The sequence below is a fragment of the Solanum tuberosum genome, unplaced genomic scaffold (genome assembly GCF_000226075.1).
Source record: "Solanum tuberosum cultivar DM 1-3 516 R44 unplaced genomic scaffold, SolTub_3.0 scf00125, whole genome shotgun sequence".
NCBI lineage: Eukaryota > Viridiplantae > Streptophyta > Magnoliopsida > Solanales > Solanaceae > Solanum > Solanum tuberosum.
In genome coordinates, this window is record NW_006239052.1 from 395,082 (window position 1) to 412,018 (window position 16,937).

Here is a 16,937-nt window from a genome sequence, read left to right on the forward strand (position 1 = left end):
CACCACTTCTTTTGACTCTTGCTGCCCCCCCTGCTGATCCAACAACTCAATAAATCTGATGTGTGTTCTGGCATATACCAGTTTAGGCTAGCTAAATTGAAGAATAAAGCCCATACTTGTGTTGTTACTTTGCAATGCAAAAATAAGTGTTTGTTGGTTTCCAGTGCCTCTTTGCATAGTAAGCATCTAGAGGCTATGTTAATACGCTTTTATGGAAGGACGACAGATACTGGATGTTGCTTTGGTGGCAAGAAAGAAGAGAGGGATTCTGGGTATTTTATGTAAGTTGGACCTTGAGAAAGCGTACGATCATGTGAATTGGGAGTTCCTGGATTTCATGATGTTGAAGATGGGCTCTGGAGAGAAATGGAGGAGATGGATCAAGTTCTGCATTTCTACGATCAGATTCTCTGTTGTGGTAAATGGTAGTCCGTGTGGAATTCGGTGAATTGAGAGAGTAGAGAAGCTGTTAGCGGGGTGGAAAAAGAGGTACTTGTCTAAAGGGGGTAAATAAGTTCTGATCAAAAGCACTCTTTCTAGCATTCCAGCATACTTCATGTCTCTTCTACAGGCTCTGGGCTAAGTGACTGAAAGTTTGGAAAGACTACAACGTAACTGTCTTTGGGACTCAGCGGAAGACATTAGGAAGAATCATCTTGTGAATTGGAAAGTTATCATTTTTCCGATGCGATGGGGTGGACTTGGAGTAATGGATCTCAAGGTGTTCAATAAAGCTCTGTTAGGGAGGTGTATCTGGAGATTTGGGGTGGAAGAGAATGATTTTTGGAGCAGTGTGGTTGCGGAAAAATATGGTATGGTGGCTGAAGGACTAGGAACATTGTAACTCCGTTTGGGTGTGGTTTGTGGAGGAGTATCATGAAGGGGTGGGGGGATTTTTGTGGACATTTTGTTTAAGGTTCCAAAAAGAGATGACAGTCCAACAAATTGGTAGGTCTCATGAGGGCATGTTCCATTGGGACTTAAGATTCATAATGAACCTGCACGATTGGGAGATGGAATTCCACAGTTTTGATTGAGTTGTTGTATGGGCTCAATTCACCAAACAACTCATTGGATGTATGGAGGTGGTGGGACAGTGGAGATGGTTTATTCACAGTTAGCTCTTTTTATAAAAGGTTACTAGTGAGAGAGGAATATTTGTTCCCCCATGATTTCATTTGGATCCCTAGAGAGGGTTAGCTTTTTTGTACGGTTGGCAGCTACGGGTGCGACTTAACAATGGAGAATCTTTGAAAGACATGGATCACATATGTTAGTTGGTGCTTTATGTGTAAGAGTCAAGGTGAAAATGTAGATCATCTTCTTTTGTATTGTAAGGTGGTTTGCTGGTTATGGAGGGTGGCCCTTAATTGGTTTGAGATGCAATGGGTGATGCCGGGTGCAGTGAAGGAAGCTTTGCAAAGTTGGACCCATAGAAGCCGAAGAGATGCTCAAGGGCATGGAGCGTTGCCCCATTAGCAATCATGTGAGTCATTTAGAAAGAGAGGAATAATAGGGCCTTTGAGGGTGTAACAAGATTTTGTAAAAATGTGAAGTAGTATTTTGTCTGTAGTTTTTTTTTGGTGTACTTATGAGGTTCCTATTTGTATAGAGGATTAGACCTCTTTTGTTGAGAACCATATTTTGATTTAGGTTCTCTCCTTTGGTATATGGCTTGCATCTGGGGTTTCCCAATTGTTAATAAAAACATTTACCTTGTCAAAAAATAAATAAATTCTCTCAGTGTTCTCCTTATTCTTTATTTCTCAGAAATTGTTTTTCCGCCCCTTCACAGGAATGTCCCTACATTTAAAACAAAATATTTTTGATAAAGTGTACAATTAAAACAAAATTCTAATGCTTTCTGGAGCAGCCTTGACTCTTCACCGCAGATATTTACACTTTTTCTTCCACCCATCTGCTTTCAATCCTCTGGAGCAAAGCTTGTTTTTCTTCAGAACCTTCCATGTGTACTCCTTGTTGCTTTCCCATCTTGAGTACGTTTTTTTTATTCTAGAGACTTCACCTGATGTTAGCTTTATCTGGATGTCCACCTGTAATCTTCCTTCTGTTCCAGGGTAGCGACATTGTATTAGTGGCAATTGCAAAAGATTGATCACCATCTGAAGGGAGTTCAGAGACAACTCCCTCAGTGGTCTATCATAATGGAATGTGGAATCAATTCTGCACTATCCCAGCTAGCACTAGCATAGGTAGCTCTCGATTTCCACTATCTGCCGGTTCTGCCTAAAATGATTCAGCTTGAAGCCTCTTTCTCAATTACAATGGGTCATGGAAAGAATACTTATTAATCTTGTCAGCGAAAAAATATCCATTAATTAGATATTATTGCTTGAGGTGCTTGATAAGATCCTAGGCTTGTCCATCTCATGGTTATTGGATTTGGATTGCCATGAGGCTTGTCCAGCCTGACAATCTCCAGTTGCTTCACCAAAGTAGATCTATGAGTACAGTTTTCTGGTTCTTAGTTTTGTTGGATATTTTATGACCCACACAAGTATTTAATGATAAAAGCCTAAGGTTTTTGAAGTGTGCATTTGAATCTAACACTTTCCTATCCTCGTAACAAGATGTTACCTGTCTTATAATCTGAATTACTTTTGCTGCAGGAATTCCATTTGGATCAGTAAATTTGTTGCATGGAGTCGATGAAAATGAAAGCAAGGCATATCCTCTTTGTATTCTCCTTTTCTCTTTCCCGTGCTGTATAAGACTTCTTTCTACAGTGTTATTATGTCTAGTGTGGCAGTGGTTGAAATGGAGCAGACATTCTGTATTCAATCTTGCTTCAGATTAACTTATCAAGAAAAGGAATCTGTGACTGTCCTGGTTCTACATGAACATGCGTGTCTTTTCTTTCCAGCCTGGTGGATTTGATATTTTGTTCTATGCATAGTTTTAATTCAGAATCTTTGTAGATGGAAACATCTTGTGCAGCATTGTGCTTCCCTATTCCTTCCAAAGAAACATAAGAGAAAAAACAGAAGTAAATAAGAGAACACCAGGGACCCTCTTGAGATGATCCTTGCTTATCTCATCTGACAGACATGAATGGGGCAAGAGCAAACAGCCACCAGACTGCTATTTTTGAATTAAGGATTACTATTCAGTACTTTTAATAGATTTGACCTGGTTGATGACTTGCATGAGAAATGAGAACCAGTATGACAGGAGAAGACATAATCTACTTGACGTTAGTCATGAAAAGTGATATATGAAAATATTCTGTTTTATTGTCTGGTGGATCGTGTATGTTCAAATGAGATGTGTTGTGCATGCCATGGACATTTTATAGATGTCTGATATTCCAGTTTCTTTTAATTCTTAATCAACTTTTCTTGCCTGAGATATGCACACACATCATCACCCTATACTAAAGCTATATTTTTGGGTGCCTAGATAACATCAACTGCTGGTGGAGGGACACTGACATTAGAATTTGGGATACTCAGCCGCTTAACTAATGATCCCAGTAAGTGTTACTCTCTTGATCTGATGTATCAAATTTTTATTCAACCTCTGATCTTAGTCAGGAGGACCTCTAGTATTTTGTTCAGATTTACCAAACCTATCATGAATAGGAGTTTGTTTCAGCGGAATGTAAGGTTACACATTTAGATCCTTGTTGGAAAGAACACGAACGAGCATGTAATGTAGGAAAAATGAGTATATCTTTCAGAATCCAGTGGATCTTTTGAAAGTTTGAGAGTTAGAGTGAGGTTTCAGTTATTGCTCTAATGATGGATAAGATATGGGTACTCGAACAAAGAGCAACATTAAATATGCTTACTGTTGAGAGGAAAGAAAGCAGATGACAAAAAGAGAGAATATTGTGAGGAAGGGAAAATGACTGAAAAAACTCCAGAATGAATCTGCATATGCCTTGTAGTGGATTCTTTTCCATTTTTATTACGAAGGGAATGGAAAAAGAAATTATGAGACTGTTCAAGAACTATAGCATTACTGTTAGAAATTTTAAACACATTATAAAAATCATCTGCATATTTAGAGAAGGGTTAAAAAGATACTGATACTTGTCTTTTGGTTGCTCTTAGCCGGAACAATAAAAGAACAACTCTCTCTTAAAATGCTTGTTTAGTATGGTTTCTGTACATCTATGGTTAAGGGTTATATTGTTTAAGGATCTCTCAAGTGCGTGAAAACGGTAAAGAGCATCTTGCACCTAAATTATATGCTAGAACTGTTCTTTTTATGACAGTTCAGTGAGCAAACACAAAGGTTGATCTAAATTGATTTTCACAGGACTATTGATTGGGGCTTTGGTCTTTAATTGTTACTCTCTAACTTGGTTTAGTAACAAATCTTAGATATTATTTGCATTATCGACAACAAATCTTAGATATTATTAGGGTTCTTCAATAGCTTGAGACTTTCCTTCTTTTTTTTTGTGCTGGTAGATGATTAGGTATACTGTTTTACTTATTCCCTGAACAACATTATGTAATTTCTTTTTTACTTTGAAAGTTACTTGGTTGAAATAAGTAGGAAAAGAAAAGCCTGAACCTGTTAAGGAGCAAGACTTTTTTTTTTGTGTGTGGGGTGATTTGAGGTGTTTGGTAAGTTAGTCAGGGAGGTGCCCAATTAGATGTTTGGAGTTCTTTTGTAGTCACTTAACAGTTAACATTAAAGTTTGTGCACTCATCTGAGTCTCTAAGAATAGTCAACTCTCTCCATTCTAACATTTAATGTGGACTGTTAAAGTTCGGACACAAATCTCATTTCTCAAGCCCTCAACTAGCAGACCTTCTAAAATTTTCTGATCAGCCGTTATATTTCCCCCTTCATTGTGTTTTTGGTAAATTGCACAGGTAATTCTTGCAGTTTTTCTTTGGGAACTTATGCTTATTCTTGTTATAATGAAAATGCAGTTTTTGAGCAAGTTGCAAAGAATGCAGTTCGAGGATTATGGGCTCGCCGGTCAAAGATCAATCTAGTTGGTGCTCATATAGATGTTTTTTCGGGTGAATGGACACAAAAGGTCACATTCTTTTAAAACTAGGATATGCATTTTGTTATTATGATAAGACGTTTGATTTGACTTGTTTCATGATGTCACACAACTTGAAATCCTTATTGCTTTTAATAGATAAGACAATAGCTTCACATGTTAATTCTTAACGATTGTTGCAAAAATCTTGTATGAGTTTGCAAAGTATATCTGGTTTCACTTGGATAAAGGAGGAACACACTGTAGTAGGTTGATGGCTGGTATAAAAGCATCAAATTATGATGATAGGGTATCCTTATTGCTGAGTCTGACTAGTCTGGATTTGGGCATAGTTGAGAGTCAAGAGAGATGTCAGTATCTTGGTCGCCGGTCCTTTAACTCTTATTCTTGCCCGCTGGAGATGATTTTTCAAGTCAGTTTCCTCTTCTGTTTCAATCCACCCCCCACATCTCTCACCTATTTTCTTCATCATCGATCTGGACCACAGATGGGAGGGGTAACACCAGAACTCGAATCCAGCACCATTCGAATTGGTGGCTCTTAGGAAATGACACAGCTGTTGGTAACCACCACTGCAGATTTAGTCTGCTTTCTTGTCTCCTCCAAACTCCCATCAGAACATGCTCAGCTGCTTTTCTGGATTGGAACTCGAAAAGGAACGTTAATCCATTCATGTCGTAAACCATAACTCCCTGTGCTCCTTTCCAAGCTTGTTGTGCCCATCATCTATGTTTCTAGTAGGGGTATCTTCTTTACCAGCAAAATACCCCACTAGACTTCTGCCCAGTTGGTCTTTACCAATAAAATGAGCTTGTGCCTTTATCATGCCGGCATCATCATCTTCCTCTGCAGACTGCAGATACCTCTGTTTTTTTCTGTGTCCATTTGTTCTTACGTAGCATTTCCATGTAACTCCTTTTCCCTTTGTTTGCGGCAAGATCTGCCTCTCCTGTGTATTTATACTCCCTTGTGGTAGTTGGACCTCTTTAATGAAGGAATTTAGTATGTCTGCAAGCATCCCCATCCTTTCATTAAATGCATATTTTCTGGTAGAATAATAATTAGCCTGTCTTTGCCCTTAATTGTTTATCAATGATAAGAATCCACCACTCTTGTTAAATTTTTGAGATAGGAAAATACTTGTGGAATAATCTTTGCATCTCCAAGTTTAGAAAGATTTCCCTCTGGTTCTCGATGCTTTGCTGGGTCTCCTGCCAATCCAGATAAGAGCCCCTTTGCTCAAAACCATTCTCCTCATATGATATCTACCGCTTTCTACCCAATCATACCATATTTCTGCTTTTGATCGCGATTCAATAATATCATAAAACTTCCCCTCTGATCGGAAATAAATTCTGTTGTCCATTCTGTTCGTGAGGAACGGAATGGAGAGAGAAAAAAGGAACTAGGAAGAGAAAGAAGAAAAAAGGGAGCTTTCCGGTGGACAAAGTCTACCGGAATAGGATTCACAAAGCCCAGAAGGAACTTTAGGAGGATGCCTCGGAACAAGTGCCTGAGAGCGTTTTAATGATGATTTTTTAATTCTATGATCTGTTTTTTTTTTTGGAAAAGAAAGCAGAAGATTTTTAAAAAAATAGTTATTCAATTATGTTCCCCTCCGAACAAAATTCAATTGCCAAGTCTAATCATTTTTTATTTTTGGTTGATGAAATAAGAAAAAATATCGTTAACAAAGCATCAAGCAGATGCACAGATTACAAAAGAAAAAAAACATCAGCTCCCAGCAAGGCATAAAAAGCTATTAAACATCTAACAACGGAGATCTATGGAGTTGATAAATTCCTGAAAAGAATCCACAGTAAGTACAGGAGTGAGATCAACCCAACCAAAAAGAGTAATCAAACATTTTGCTTTAAGGGTAGGGATGGGAGATGGGGTGCCATCAGAACATCTTTTGTTCCTCTATCCATAAGAACCGCAAAATACAGGGTGGAACCAAAGATCAGATCTGCTTGATGGACTTCCCTACTTTCCAAGAACTCCAGCACACAAAAGCCTCTCCCAGTGAGCTTGGCATGGCCCAAGTGAGTACAAAAAGTGAGAAGAACATGTTCCATATGTCTTTTGCAACTTTACAATGAAGAAGCAGGTGATTTATAGATTCTGAGTTTCATAAGCACATATAGCATCTATTGACTATTTGGAATTTCCTCCTCAATTCCATACGGTTCTTAGAGGAATGTTATGGTAAAACTTCGTTTGAAACGATGTGGTAGAAAGCAACGTGCGACTTGAAGGACACGATGAGGTTATCCTGAGTCAAGCAAGGATCTTTTAGAGTAATCCAACTGAAAGCAAATAAATTTAGGTGACAACTTAGTTCTCCTGATTAATTTCTATGCCATTGATCAATTAAGGTCTTCTTGGAGCTTTATTGTAGGTAGCCTACTTTAGCTGAATAGAACTTATCCATGTTATTTCTCCAGATAAGTCTGATAAGTCTGACCCTGCCTTGATTGTTGACTGCACTAGTCTGAATGGTGGCCATGAGACTAAATAACTCTTCTAACTCCCAGTCATTAAGATTTCTCCTTAGGGTCAGATTCCACACATTGTCTTCCCTGTATTGTGAGATGGTTGAGTCTGGATTAGATGCAATCTGGAAGATGCATGGAAAAGCATTCATTAGATGAATGTTTCCAAGCCAAATATCTTTCCAAAACTGAATATGTTCCCCATTTCCACCTTAAGTGAAGCATCACTGAAGAAGATTCCCCACTGTTCCTTGTATCTCTCCAAATCCCTGCGCCATAAGAGGTACTGACTTGATTAGAGCAACAGTGACTATCACTGCCATACTTTGCTTGGATCACTTCCTTCCATAAGCCAACTGCCTCTTGATTGTATCTGTAGTACCACTTAAATAGCATACACTTGTTATGTAAAGCCAAGTCTTTGATCCTCAATCCTCCATATTGTTTTGGCGAAGTGACTTTGGCCCATTTAACAAGGTGAAGTAGGAAGGATCAGAAGTTCAATCACCACTCTCTACGGGTAAGGGCCTGTGGTCAAAGAGAACCCTAAGAATCTATCAATTTTGGAAGCCTGCAGAAAGTCCTCACCCCTAGTCCATGTATAAGTTGCACCATGTAAGGGGAGATCAATAAGACCCATTCTTGAATAAATTCGGAGAAGTCTTTCATGAACTTTGATCTCCTGATACAATTGTACCTCTCAAGTTCAAATCTCCATACATTAAAGTCACGACCTATGACCCAACACTCATCCCATAAGTCTAGCCTTTCCAGACTTGCGTGAGGCCCATACACCCCAGAGAAGCAGAATCTGAAATCCACCTGCAATCCATATTTTTATGGGTTAAAAATAGACTGAAACTCATATTTACCCAACTAAATTATAAGTGATCAAACTCATTAATGAGGGTTAATGGGTTGATTTTTATAAATATGGGCTGCAAATTGAAATTGCCGTCTCTAGGCTGGACAAACACCTTTTCTTGCTCGAACTCGGTCCTTGCTTCCACAAAGTCTTGAAAGTGAAAAAATTGTCTTTCAGTTTAGTCAAGAAAAGGTGTTTGTCCAGCCTAGAAAATTGTCTTTCAGTTTAGTCTTTTTGTCTACAAAATCCAAAAATATAAAAAGAGGAGAAAATCAGGAACATATGAACTCTTTTGAATTTAATGATATGGTGTCTGAAATATTGAGGTGTTTGAACTACAACTATGTTAAGAATATCTACTTTCATTTTTGAGTCCTGTAACTTACTAGCTATTTCTTATGCATATGTATACTTAAATAGTGTATTCTGTATAATTCTCATGTGATCGCCTTTTTCCTCTCTTTTGATGAAGTGACGAGAATATTATGAATAATCATCTAACAGAAAGTGTAAACATCCTTTATTTGCTCAAATATTTAGATCTCGTAACTTCTCATTAGCAGGGGCGGAGCCAGCAGTATGTCGGGGGGTTCATCCGAACCCCCTTAGGTGGAAAATATTACTATTTATACATGGTTAAAATTATTTTTTTATGTATATACAGTAGATGTCGAACCCCCTTCGATTAGTTTGTATGTTTACTTCTTCAAATTTTGATGAACCCCCTTATTAAAAATCCGAGCTCCGTCACTGCTCATTAGTGTTTTGGCATTAGATCTCATGACTAGTCCTGTTGTTAGTAAGATTATTAGAACCTAGACATTTGCACGGTTATGGTTGACTCAGGGCTGAATATCTTAAAGAAACGGTTTTCAACTACACACTGCCACTTTGGCTTCTTTAGTCATTCCATCTCCACTTAGGACTCGGGAACTTCCATTTTCTTTTTAGCACTGCAACTTTGTATTATTCAGATTGATTTCCTGCATTTCTTTCGCTTTTCCCTTTGTAGTCTAGCAATATAAAATGTTCATTTCTTTGCAGGATGCTGGGATAGGGACGAGTATAGACTCTTTCTATGAATATCTCCTAAAGGTAAATACTCAACTGTACGGAATAATTACTTTCTATGTGACACAAAATAAGTAAAAGAATAGGGGGTCGTTCGGTTGTTGGTTAGAGTTATGTTGGTATTAGTAATGGAAGGTTTAGTTATGCAAGTATTAGTAATGTTGGGATTAGTTATGCAGGATTTAGTTATTCCATGTTCTACCCTGCATAAAATAATATGTAGATTCTCTCACAACTTATATATGCATTAGTTGTGCGGAAAAAAGAGACATGAACCAAACGTTGCATTAGCAATGTTATGTTTTATGTGGAAAGAGAAAAGACCAACAATACATGGTATAACTTATGCTAGATTCTATGTGGAGATTATTTTTCCCAATTTTTGTAACCAAACAACGTATAGAGTTATGCAGGTTTTAATACATGAATAACTCCTCTCTAATCCGCAGACTAGCGACCCCTAAATTTGCACTTATGCATAGTTTCTTTGTTGTAAATCATTAACGCTCATTTCTTATTGGCAACTAGCGCAAAGTAATGATCGTAATAACTTTTCTGATGTTTATATTGCTTCTAGATATGTTTGTTCTGGACCCAGTTATAGAGTAGAATGGGTACACACATGATTCGTGTAACTGGCCTAACTAGTTTGGGGTTGAGACCTAGATGATTGATAGATTAATTTTGGACTCCGTTAGTTGTTGGATTGCCTCATAAGAATTATTATCTCATTTTTTGATGAAGTAAATGTTCCATTGAAGGCATCAAGAAATGCAAATTAGTTACAAAAGTAGAAGCAAAAACAGTTGGTCTGCTGGCTCTAGTACAATTATGCTAAAACTAAGGAGCCAGCAAAATTCAAAAAACTATCCAGAGAATCTACAGAGGACAAATTGACCCAACTGTACAGACACATAAGGCCTTCCGCTTTGAGATAATGTAAAGGAGTTGATAGACCTTCAAACATCTTCTATTCCTTTCCCTCCAAATACTCCAAAAAATCGCTGCAGGTATCATCTTCCAAGTCTCTTTGATGGTGCTGTCAACTTTCCGGCAACACCAACTCTCATAAGCTTCTTTGATACTAAGTGGCATGACCCAACTGACTGAACTGAGTCCAAAAAGAGAGTAAAACATGTTCCACAGATTTGCGGTCACAGTACAATGCAAAAAGAGTGTCTATTGCTCTCTGCTGCTTTCTGACATAAGTAGCATCCATTCACAATGACATGTTTCCTTTTATAGAGGTTTTCTTGAGTTAGGCATGCTTCATATAGTGCAGTCCAGCAAAAACAGATGATCTTGGGCGGTAGCTTGATTTTCCAAATTAGCTTCCATGGCCAGTGGTCAGTGACTGCATTAAGTGCTCTTGACTGCTTGTAGGCTACACTCACTGTGTAATTCCCTGCTCCTGTAGTGCCCCATTTGAACTGATCTGTTGTTGCCTGAGTGTTGAGAGAGAAACTCTGTAGAGTCTGTAGTAGTTTGATCAGCTCATTAAACTCCCAATCCTGCATATTTCTTCTAAACATAATGCTCCAGGTTGTTCCATCTCTATTTTGAGAAATTTATGAGTCTGGATCCCTGGCTAAGTAGAAAAGACCTGGATAATCGTCCATCAGAACTGTGTTGCAGAGCCATTTATCTTTCAAAATCTGATATGGAGTCCATTCCCCACTGTGAAGTGCTTATGCTGAGAAAATTCCTCCCATAGCTTGCATATGTGTTTCCAGACTCCGACCCCATAAGGTGCTCTTGAAAGACTAGTGCACCAATGACTCTGTATCCCATGCTTTGCACTGACCACATCCTTCTATAGAGCGGTTGTGAGACCAACAATGTTATGGGAGTGAATGCTTTAAGAAGTGCTGTCATATAATATTAGACTACATTTGATATTGTGAGAAGAGAAGAGTTTGAGAGAGAACTCAACTTGATTATTCCCACAAGCTATTGGGGTTTAAATAGCTAAGTATACATGTCCTAAAAAGGAAGGAAATCAATACCTAATCAATATCATATCAAGTGCATACTTCCTTTGTGAAATGACAATTCCTGATTTGGATTGAGCAACCTCAATGCCCAAGAAGTACCTCAATCGACCAAGATCCTTAGTCTGAAAGTGCTGGAAAAGGTGATGTTTCAATTTGGTAATTCCCTCGGCAATTGATAACTATGTCATCAACATACACTACCAAATACATGCACAAACCTGGGGCAGAGTGACAATAGAACACAAAATGATCAGCTTCACTTCGTACCATGCCAAACTCCTGAATAACCATGCTAAACTTCCCAAACCATGCTCGAGGAGACTGCTTCAGGCCATAAAATGCTCGTCGTAGTCTGCACACCATGTTACTAGACTCCTCCTAAGCAACAAAACCAGGTGGTTGCTCCATATATACCTCATCTTCTAGATCTCCATGAAGAAAAACATTTTTAATATCCAACTGGTAGAGAGGCCAATGACGAACCACAGTCATGGATAAAAAGAGACGGACTGAAATATGTTTTGTTGTTTTTTTGGTCTTTCCTGGGTCATGCCTTTCTCTGTTAGGGATACTCTTGAAAGTTGGAGTTCACGGGATGTTGACAAAGCCATCAAGAGTATGTCGATGATTATCCCTCGTGCTATCTTTTGGTGTTTATGGACAAAGAGGAACAAAAGATGTTTTGATGGAATTTCAACTTCTAGAGATCTTTTGTGAGGCAGATGTCTAGTTAGCCTTTTTAGTTGGTCCAAACTGACCCTTGTACATAATTTAGAACTCTTCTTGTATTTTGTTAGCTCTATAGCTTAGAAAGAGGCTACAAATCCTTTTTTTTGTGAGCTTAACTGATTTATCCTTGTAAAGCTTGCATCTTCTTGATGCCTTGAAATGAATCTACTTACTTCATCAAAAAAAAAAAAGACGGACTGAAGCAATCTTGGCCACTGGAGAGAAAGTATCACCATAGTCAAGACCAAAAATCTTGTATAACCCTTGGCCACTAGTCGAGCTTTTAGGCGATCAATCTATCCATCAGGCCCAACCTTCACTGTATATACCCATCGACAACCAACTGTAGATTTATCTGGAGGTAGAGGAACAAGCTCCCAAGTACCACTAGAGTGTAAGACAGGCATCTCTTCAATCATAGCTTGTTGCCAGCATGGATGAAAAAGAGCTTCACCTGTAGTCTTAGGAATAGACACAGATGATAGTGATGATACAAAGGCAGAATGGACCGGTGACAAACGATGACAGCTCAAACAAGTATAGATAGGATGAGGGTTACGAGTAGAGCGATCACCTGTAGTCTTAGGAATAGACACAGATGATAGTGATGATACAAAGGCAGAATGGACCGGTGACAAACGATGACAGCTCAAACAAGTATAGATAGGATGAGGGTTACGAGTAGAGCGATCACCTGTAGTCTTAGGAATAGACACAGATGATAGTGATGATACAAAGGCAGAATGGACCGGTGACAAACGATGACAGCTCAAACAAGTATAGATAGGATGAGGGTTACGAGTAGAGCGATTACCTTTTCGAGTGGCAATGGAAGGACTCTGTGTAGACAAGTCCTCAGCTGGCAAGGATTCTGGCGGAGGGCGTGAATCATCTGGCGTAGACGACGATGATAGGTTAATAGTGGTGGAGGTGCAGAGGAGGTAGATGGAGTCATAGGAGATGATGTGGAAGGATAAACTATGGCAGGATCTCCAAAAGATGGAACTGGTAGGACCTCAGAAATGTCTAATTGTTCAGCAGAAGAGGATGTAAAGTAGGTCTGACCTTCAAAAAAAAGTAACATCAATTGACATAAGGTATCGCTGGAGGTCTGGTGAGAAGCATCGATATTCCTTTTGTACCCTTGAATAAACGAGATAGACACATTTAAGAGCACGAGGAGCGAATTTGTCTTTTCCTGGAGTGAGTATATGGACAAAGCATGTGCTCCCAAAGACGCGTGGTGGAAGAGAGAATAAGGTTGACTTGGGAAACAAAACAAAGTGAGGTACCTGATTATGAATAATAGAGGAAGGTATGCGGTTAATCAGATAACAAGAGGTGAGCACTGCGTCCCCCCAAAATCGCAATGGAACATTTGCTTGTATGAGAAGAGTGCGTGTAGTCTCAACAATATGCCTATTTTTTTCTATCTGCAATCCCATTTTGTTGTGCAGTGTAAGGACAAAATGTTTGATGAAGAATTCCATGGGAAGACATAAATTGTTTAAATTGAGATGATAAATATTCACGTGCATTATCACTACGAAAAATGCGAATAGAAACACCAAACTGGTATTTATTTCAGCATAGAAAGTTTGAAATATGGAAAATAATTTAGAACGACCTTTCATTAAGAACATCCAAGTGCACCTTGAGTAATCATCAATGAAAGTAACAAAATACTTAAAACCCAATGTAGAACTAACTCTACTAGGACCCCAAATATCAGAATGAACTAAATGAAAAAGAGACTCTGTGTAGTTCTAATAATCATGCAAAGTCGCTTTTTCATTTAGTTCATTCTGATATTTGGGGTCCTAGTAGAGTCAGCTCTACATTGGGTTTTAAGTATTTTGTTACTTTCATTGATGATTACTCAAGGTGCACTTGGATGTTCTTAATGAAAGGTCGTTCTAAATTATTTTCCATATTTCAAACTTTCTATGCTGAAATAAATACCAGTTTGGTGTTTCTATTCGCATTTTTCGTAGTGATAATGCACGTGAATATTTATCATCTCAATTTAAACAATTTATGTCTTCCCGTGTAATTCTTCATCAGACATCTTGTCCTTACACTGCACAACAGAATGGGATTACAGAGAGAAAAAATAAGCATATTGTTGAGACTGCACACACTCTTCTCATACAAGCAAATGTTCCATTGCTATTTTGGGGGGATGCAGTGCTCACTTCTTGTTATCTGATTAACCGTATGCCTTCCTCTGTTATTCATAATCAGGTACCTCACTCTGTTTTGTTTCCCAAGTCAACCTTATTCTCTCTTCCACCACGCGTCTTTGGGAGCACATGCTTTGTCCATATACTCACTCCAGGAAATGACAAATTCGCTCCCCGTGCTTTTAAATGTCTTTCTCGGTTATTCGAGGGTACAAAAGGAATATCGATGCTTCTCACCTGACCTTCAACGATACCTTACATCAACTGATGTTACTGTTTTTGAAGGTCAGACCTACTTTACATCCTCTTCTGCTGAACAATTAGACATTTATGAGGTCCTACCAGTTCCATCTTTTGGGGATCCCTCCATAGTTTATCCTTCCACATCATCTCTTATGACTCCACTATTAACCTATCCGCGCCCAGATGATTCACGCCCTCCGTCAGAATCCTTGCATGCTGAGGACTTGTCTACACAGAGTCCTTCCATTGCCACTCAAAAAGGTAATCGCTCTACTCATAACCCTCATCCTATCTATCATTTTTGAGCTGTCATTGGCCTATCACTATCATATGTGTCTATTCCTAAGACTACAGACGAAGCTCTTTCTCATCCAGGCTGGCAACAAGCTATGATCGAAGAGATGTGTACCTTACACTCTAGTGGTACTTGGGAGCTTGTTACTCTAGTGGTACAGTGGGCCTGATGGACAGATTGATCGACTAGTAGCCAAGAGTTATACACAGATTTTTGGTCTTGACTATGGTGATACTTTCTCTCGAGTGGCCAAGATTGCTTCAGTCCATCTCTTTTTATCCATGGCTGCGGTTCGTCATTGGCCTCTCTACCAGTTGGATATTAAAAATGCCTTTCTTCATGGGGATCTCGAAGATGAGGTATATATGGAGCAACCACCTGGTTTTGTTACTCGGGGGAGTCTAGTAACATGGTGTGCAGACTACGATGAGCATTCTATGGCCTGAAGCAGTCTCCTCAAGCATGGTTTGGGAAGTTTAGCATGGTTATTCAGGAGTTTGGGATGGTACGAAGTGAAGCTGATCATTCTGTGTTCTATTGTCACTCTGCTCCAGGTTTGTGCATGTATTTGGTAGTGTATTTTGATGACATAGTTATCACAGGCAATGATGATGAGGGAATTACCAAATTGAAACATCACCTTTTCCAGCACTTTCAGACTAAGGAACTTGGTTGATTGAGGTACTTCTTGGGCATTGAGGTTGCTCAATCCAAATCAGGAATTGTCATTTCACAAAGGAAGTATGCACTTGATATTCTTGAAGAGACATGGATGATAGATTGTAGGCCTTTTGATTCTCCTATGGATTCAAATGTTAAGCTCCTACCAGGTCAGGGGGAACCTCTTAGCGATCCAGGAAGATATAGAAGGCTAGTAGGAAAGTTGAATTATCTCACAGTGACTCGACCTAATATTACCTTCTCGGTAAGTGTCGTAAGTCAGCTCTTGAATTCTCCTTGTGATAGTCATTGGAATGCAGTTATTTGCATTCTTTGATACATAAAATCTACTCCAGGGAAAGGACTTCTTTACGAAGACCGAGGACATGAGAAAATTGTTGGATATTCAGATGCAGATTGGGCAGGGTCACCCTCTGACAGACGATCCACTTCTGGATATTGTGTTCTAGTTGGGGGAAATTTGGTGTCTTGGAAAGTAAGAAACAAAATGTGGTTGCTAGATGCAGAAGTAAAGTATCGGGCTATGGCAGTGGCAACATGTGAACTCATATGGATCAAGCAACTACTGAAGGAGTTGAAATTTGGAGATACTAAAGGAATGGAACTTGTGTGCGATAATCAAGCTGCACTTCACATTGCATCGAATCCAGTATTTCACGAGAGGACCAAACACATAGAGATTGATTGTCATTTTGTTAGAGAAAAAGTACTTTCAGGAGACATAGTCACAAGGTTCGTGCGGTCAAGTAATCAGTTTGCAGACATATTCACCAAGTCCCTAGCTGGTCCCAAAGCAAGTTATATATGTAACAAGCTTGGTACATATAATTTTTATGCACCAGCTTGAGGGGGAATGTTAGAATCCTAGGAATATTCTATAGCATATGTAAATATAGTAGGTAGCTTGATTTCCTCCTAGATTTACTCTAGCTTGATTTGTAGTGATTAGGTATTGATTTCCTTTCCCTTTTAGGACATGTATACTTAGCTATTTTAACCCCAATAGCTTGTGGGAATAATCAAGCTGAGTTCTCTCTCAAACTCTTCTCTTCTCACAATTACATTTAATCAGCTAACCCCAAACGGGCTCTTAGTTACTAGTCCATATCTTATCTGTATTTACCGTTTAGGTTGAACTCAATGATAGTGCTCATTCTTTGGACCTAGTTCAACACTAGTTTCATCTCTTATTGAAAAAAATCTGAAGGTGGAAAACAATGACCAATTTTAGATTATTAGTTTCAAAAAAATGAATAATTACAGATTATGTTGGCAGAAAACTAGAGTTGCATGTATTTTACTATTAGGCAGATGGGAAGCTGTATTAAGAAAGGACCTCCTTGCACTTCCATGAGAGGTGGAGGGGGATGGTGGAGAGGAAAGGAGATGAT

At 38.8% G+C, this 16,937-nt stretch overlaps 1 protein-coding gene across 5 annotated transcripts in view; it reads left to right on the top strand.

Annotated features, from left to right (window-relative positions):
• The window catches only part of LOC102585493 (probable alpha-mannosidase I MNS4), a 34,186-nt gene that overhangs the window by 6,978 nt on the left and 10,271 nt on the right, over positions 1-16,937 (top strand). For all 5 annotated transcript variants that reach the window (XR_001473884.1, XR_001473885.1, XM_015310166.1 and 2 more), the window contains exons 6-9: positions 2,631-2,686; positions 3,421-3,493; positions 4,911-5,020; positions 9,395-9,445. Coding sequence is in view for 3 of the 5 variants with exons in the window: in XM_015310166.1 (XP_015165652.1) it covers positions 2,631-2,686; positions 3,421-3,493; positions 4,911-5,020; positions 9,395-9,445 (290 nt within the window). In the remaining 2 variants the exon portion in view is untranslated. The remainder of the gene's footprint in view (positions 1-2,630; positions 2,687-3,420; positions 3,494-4,910; positions 5,021-9,394; positions 9,446-16,937) is intronic.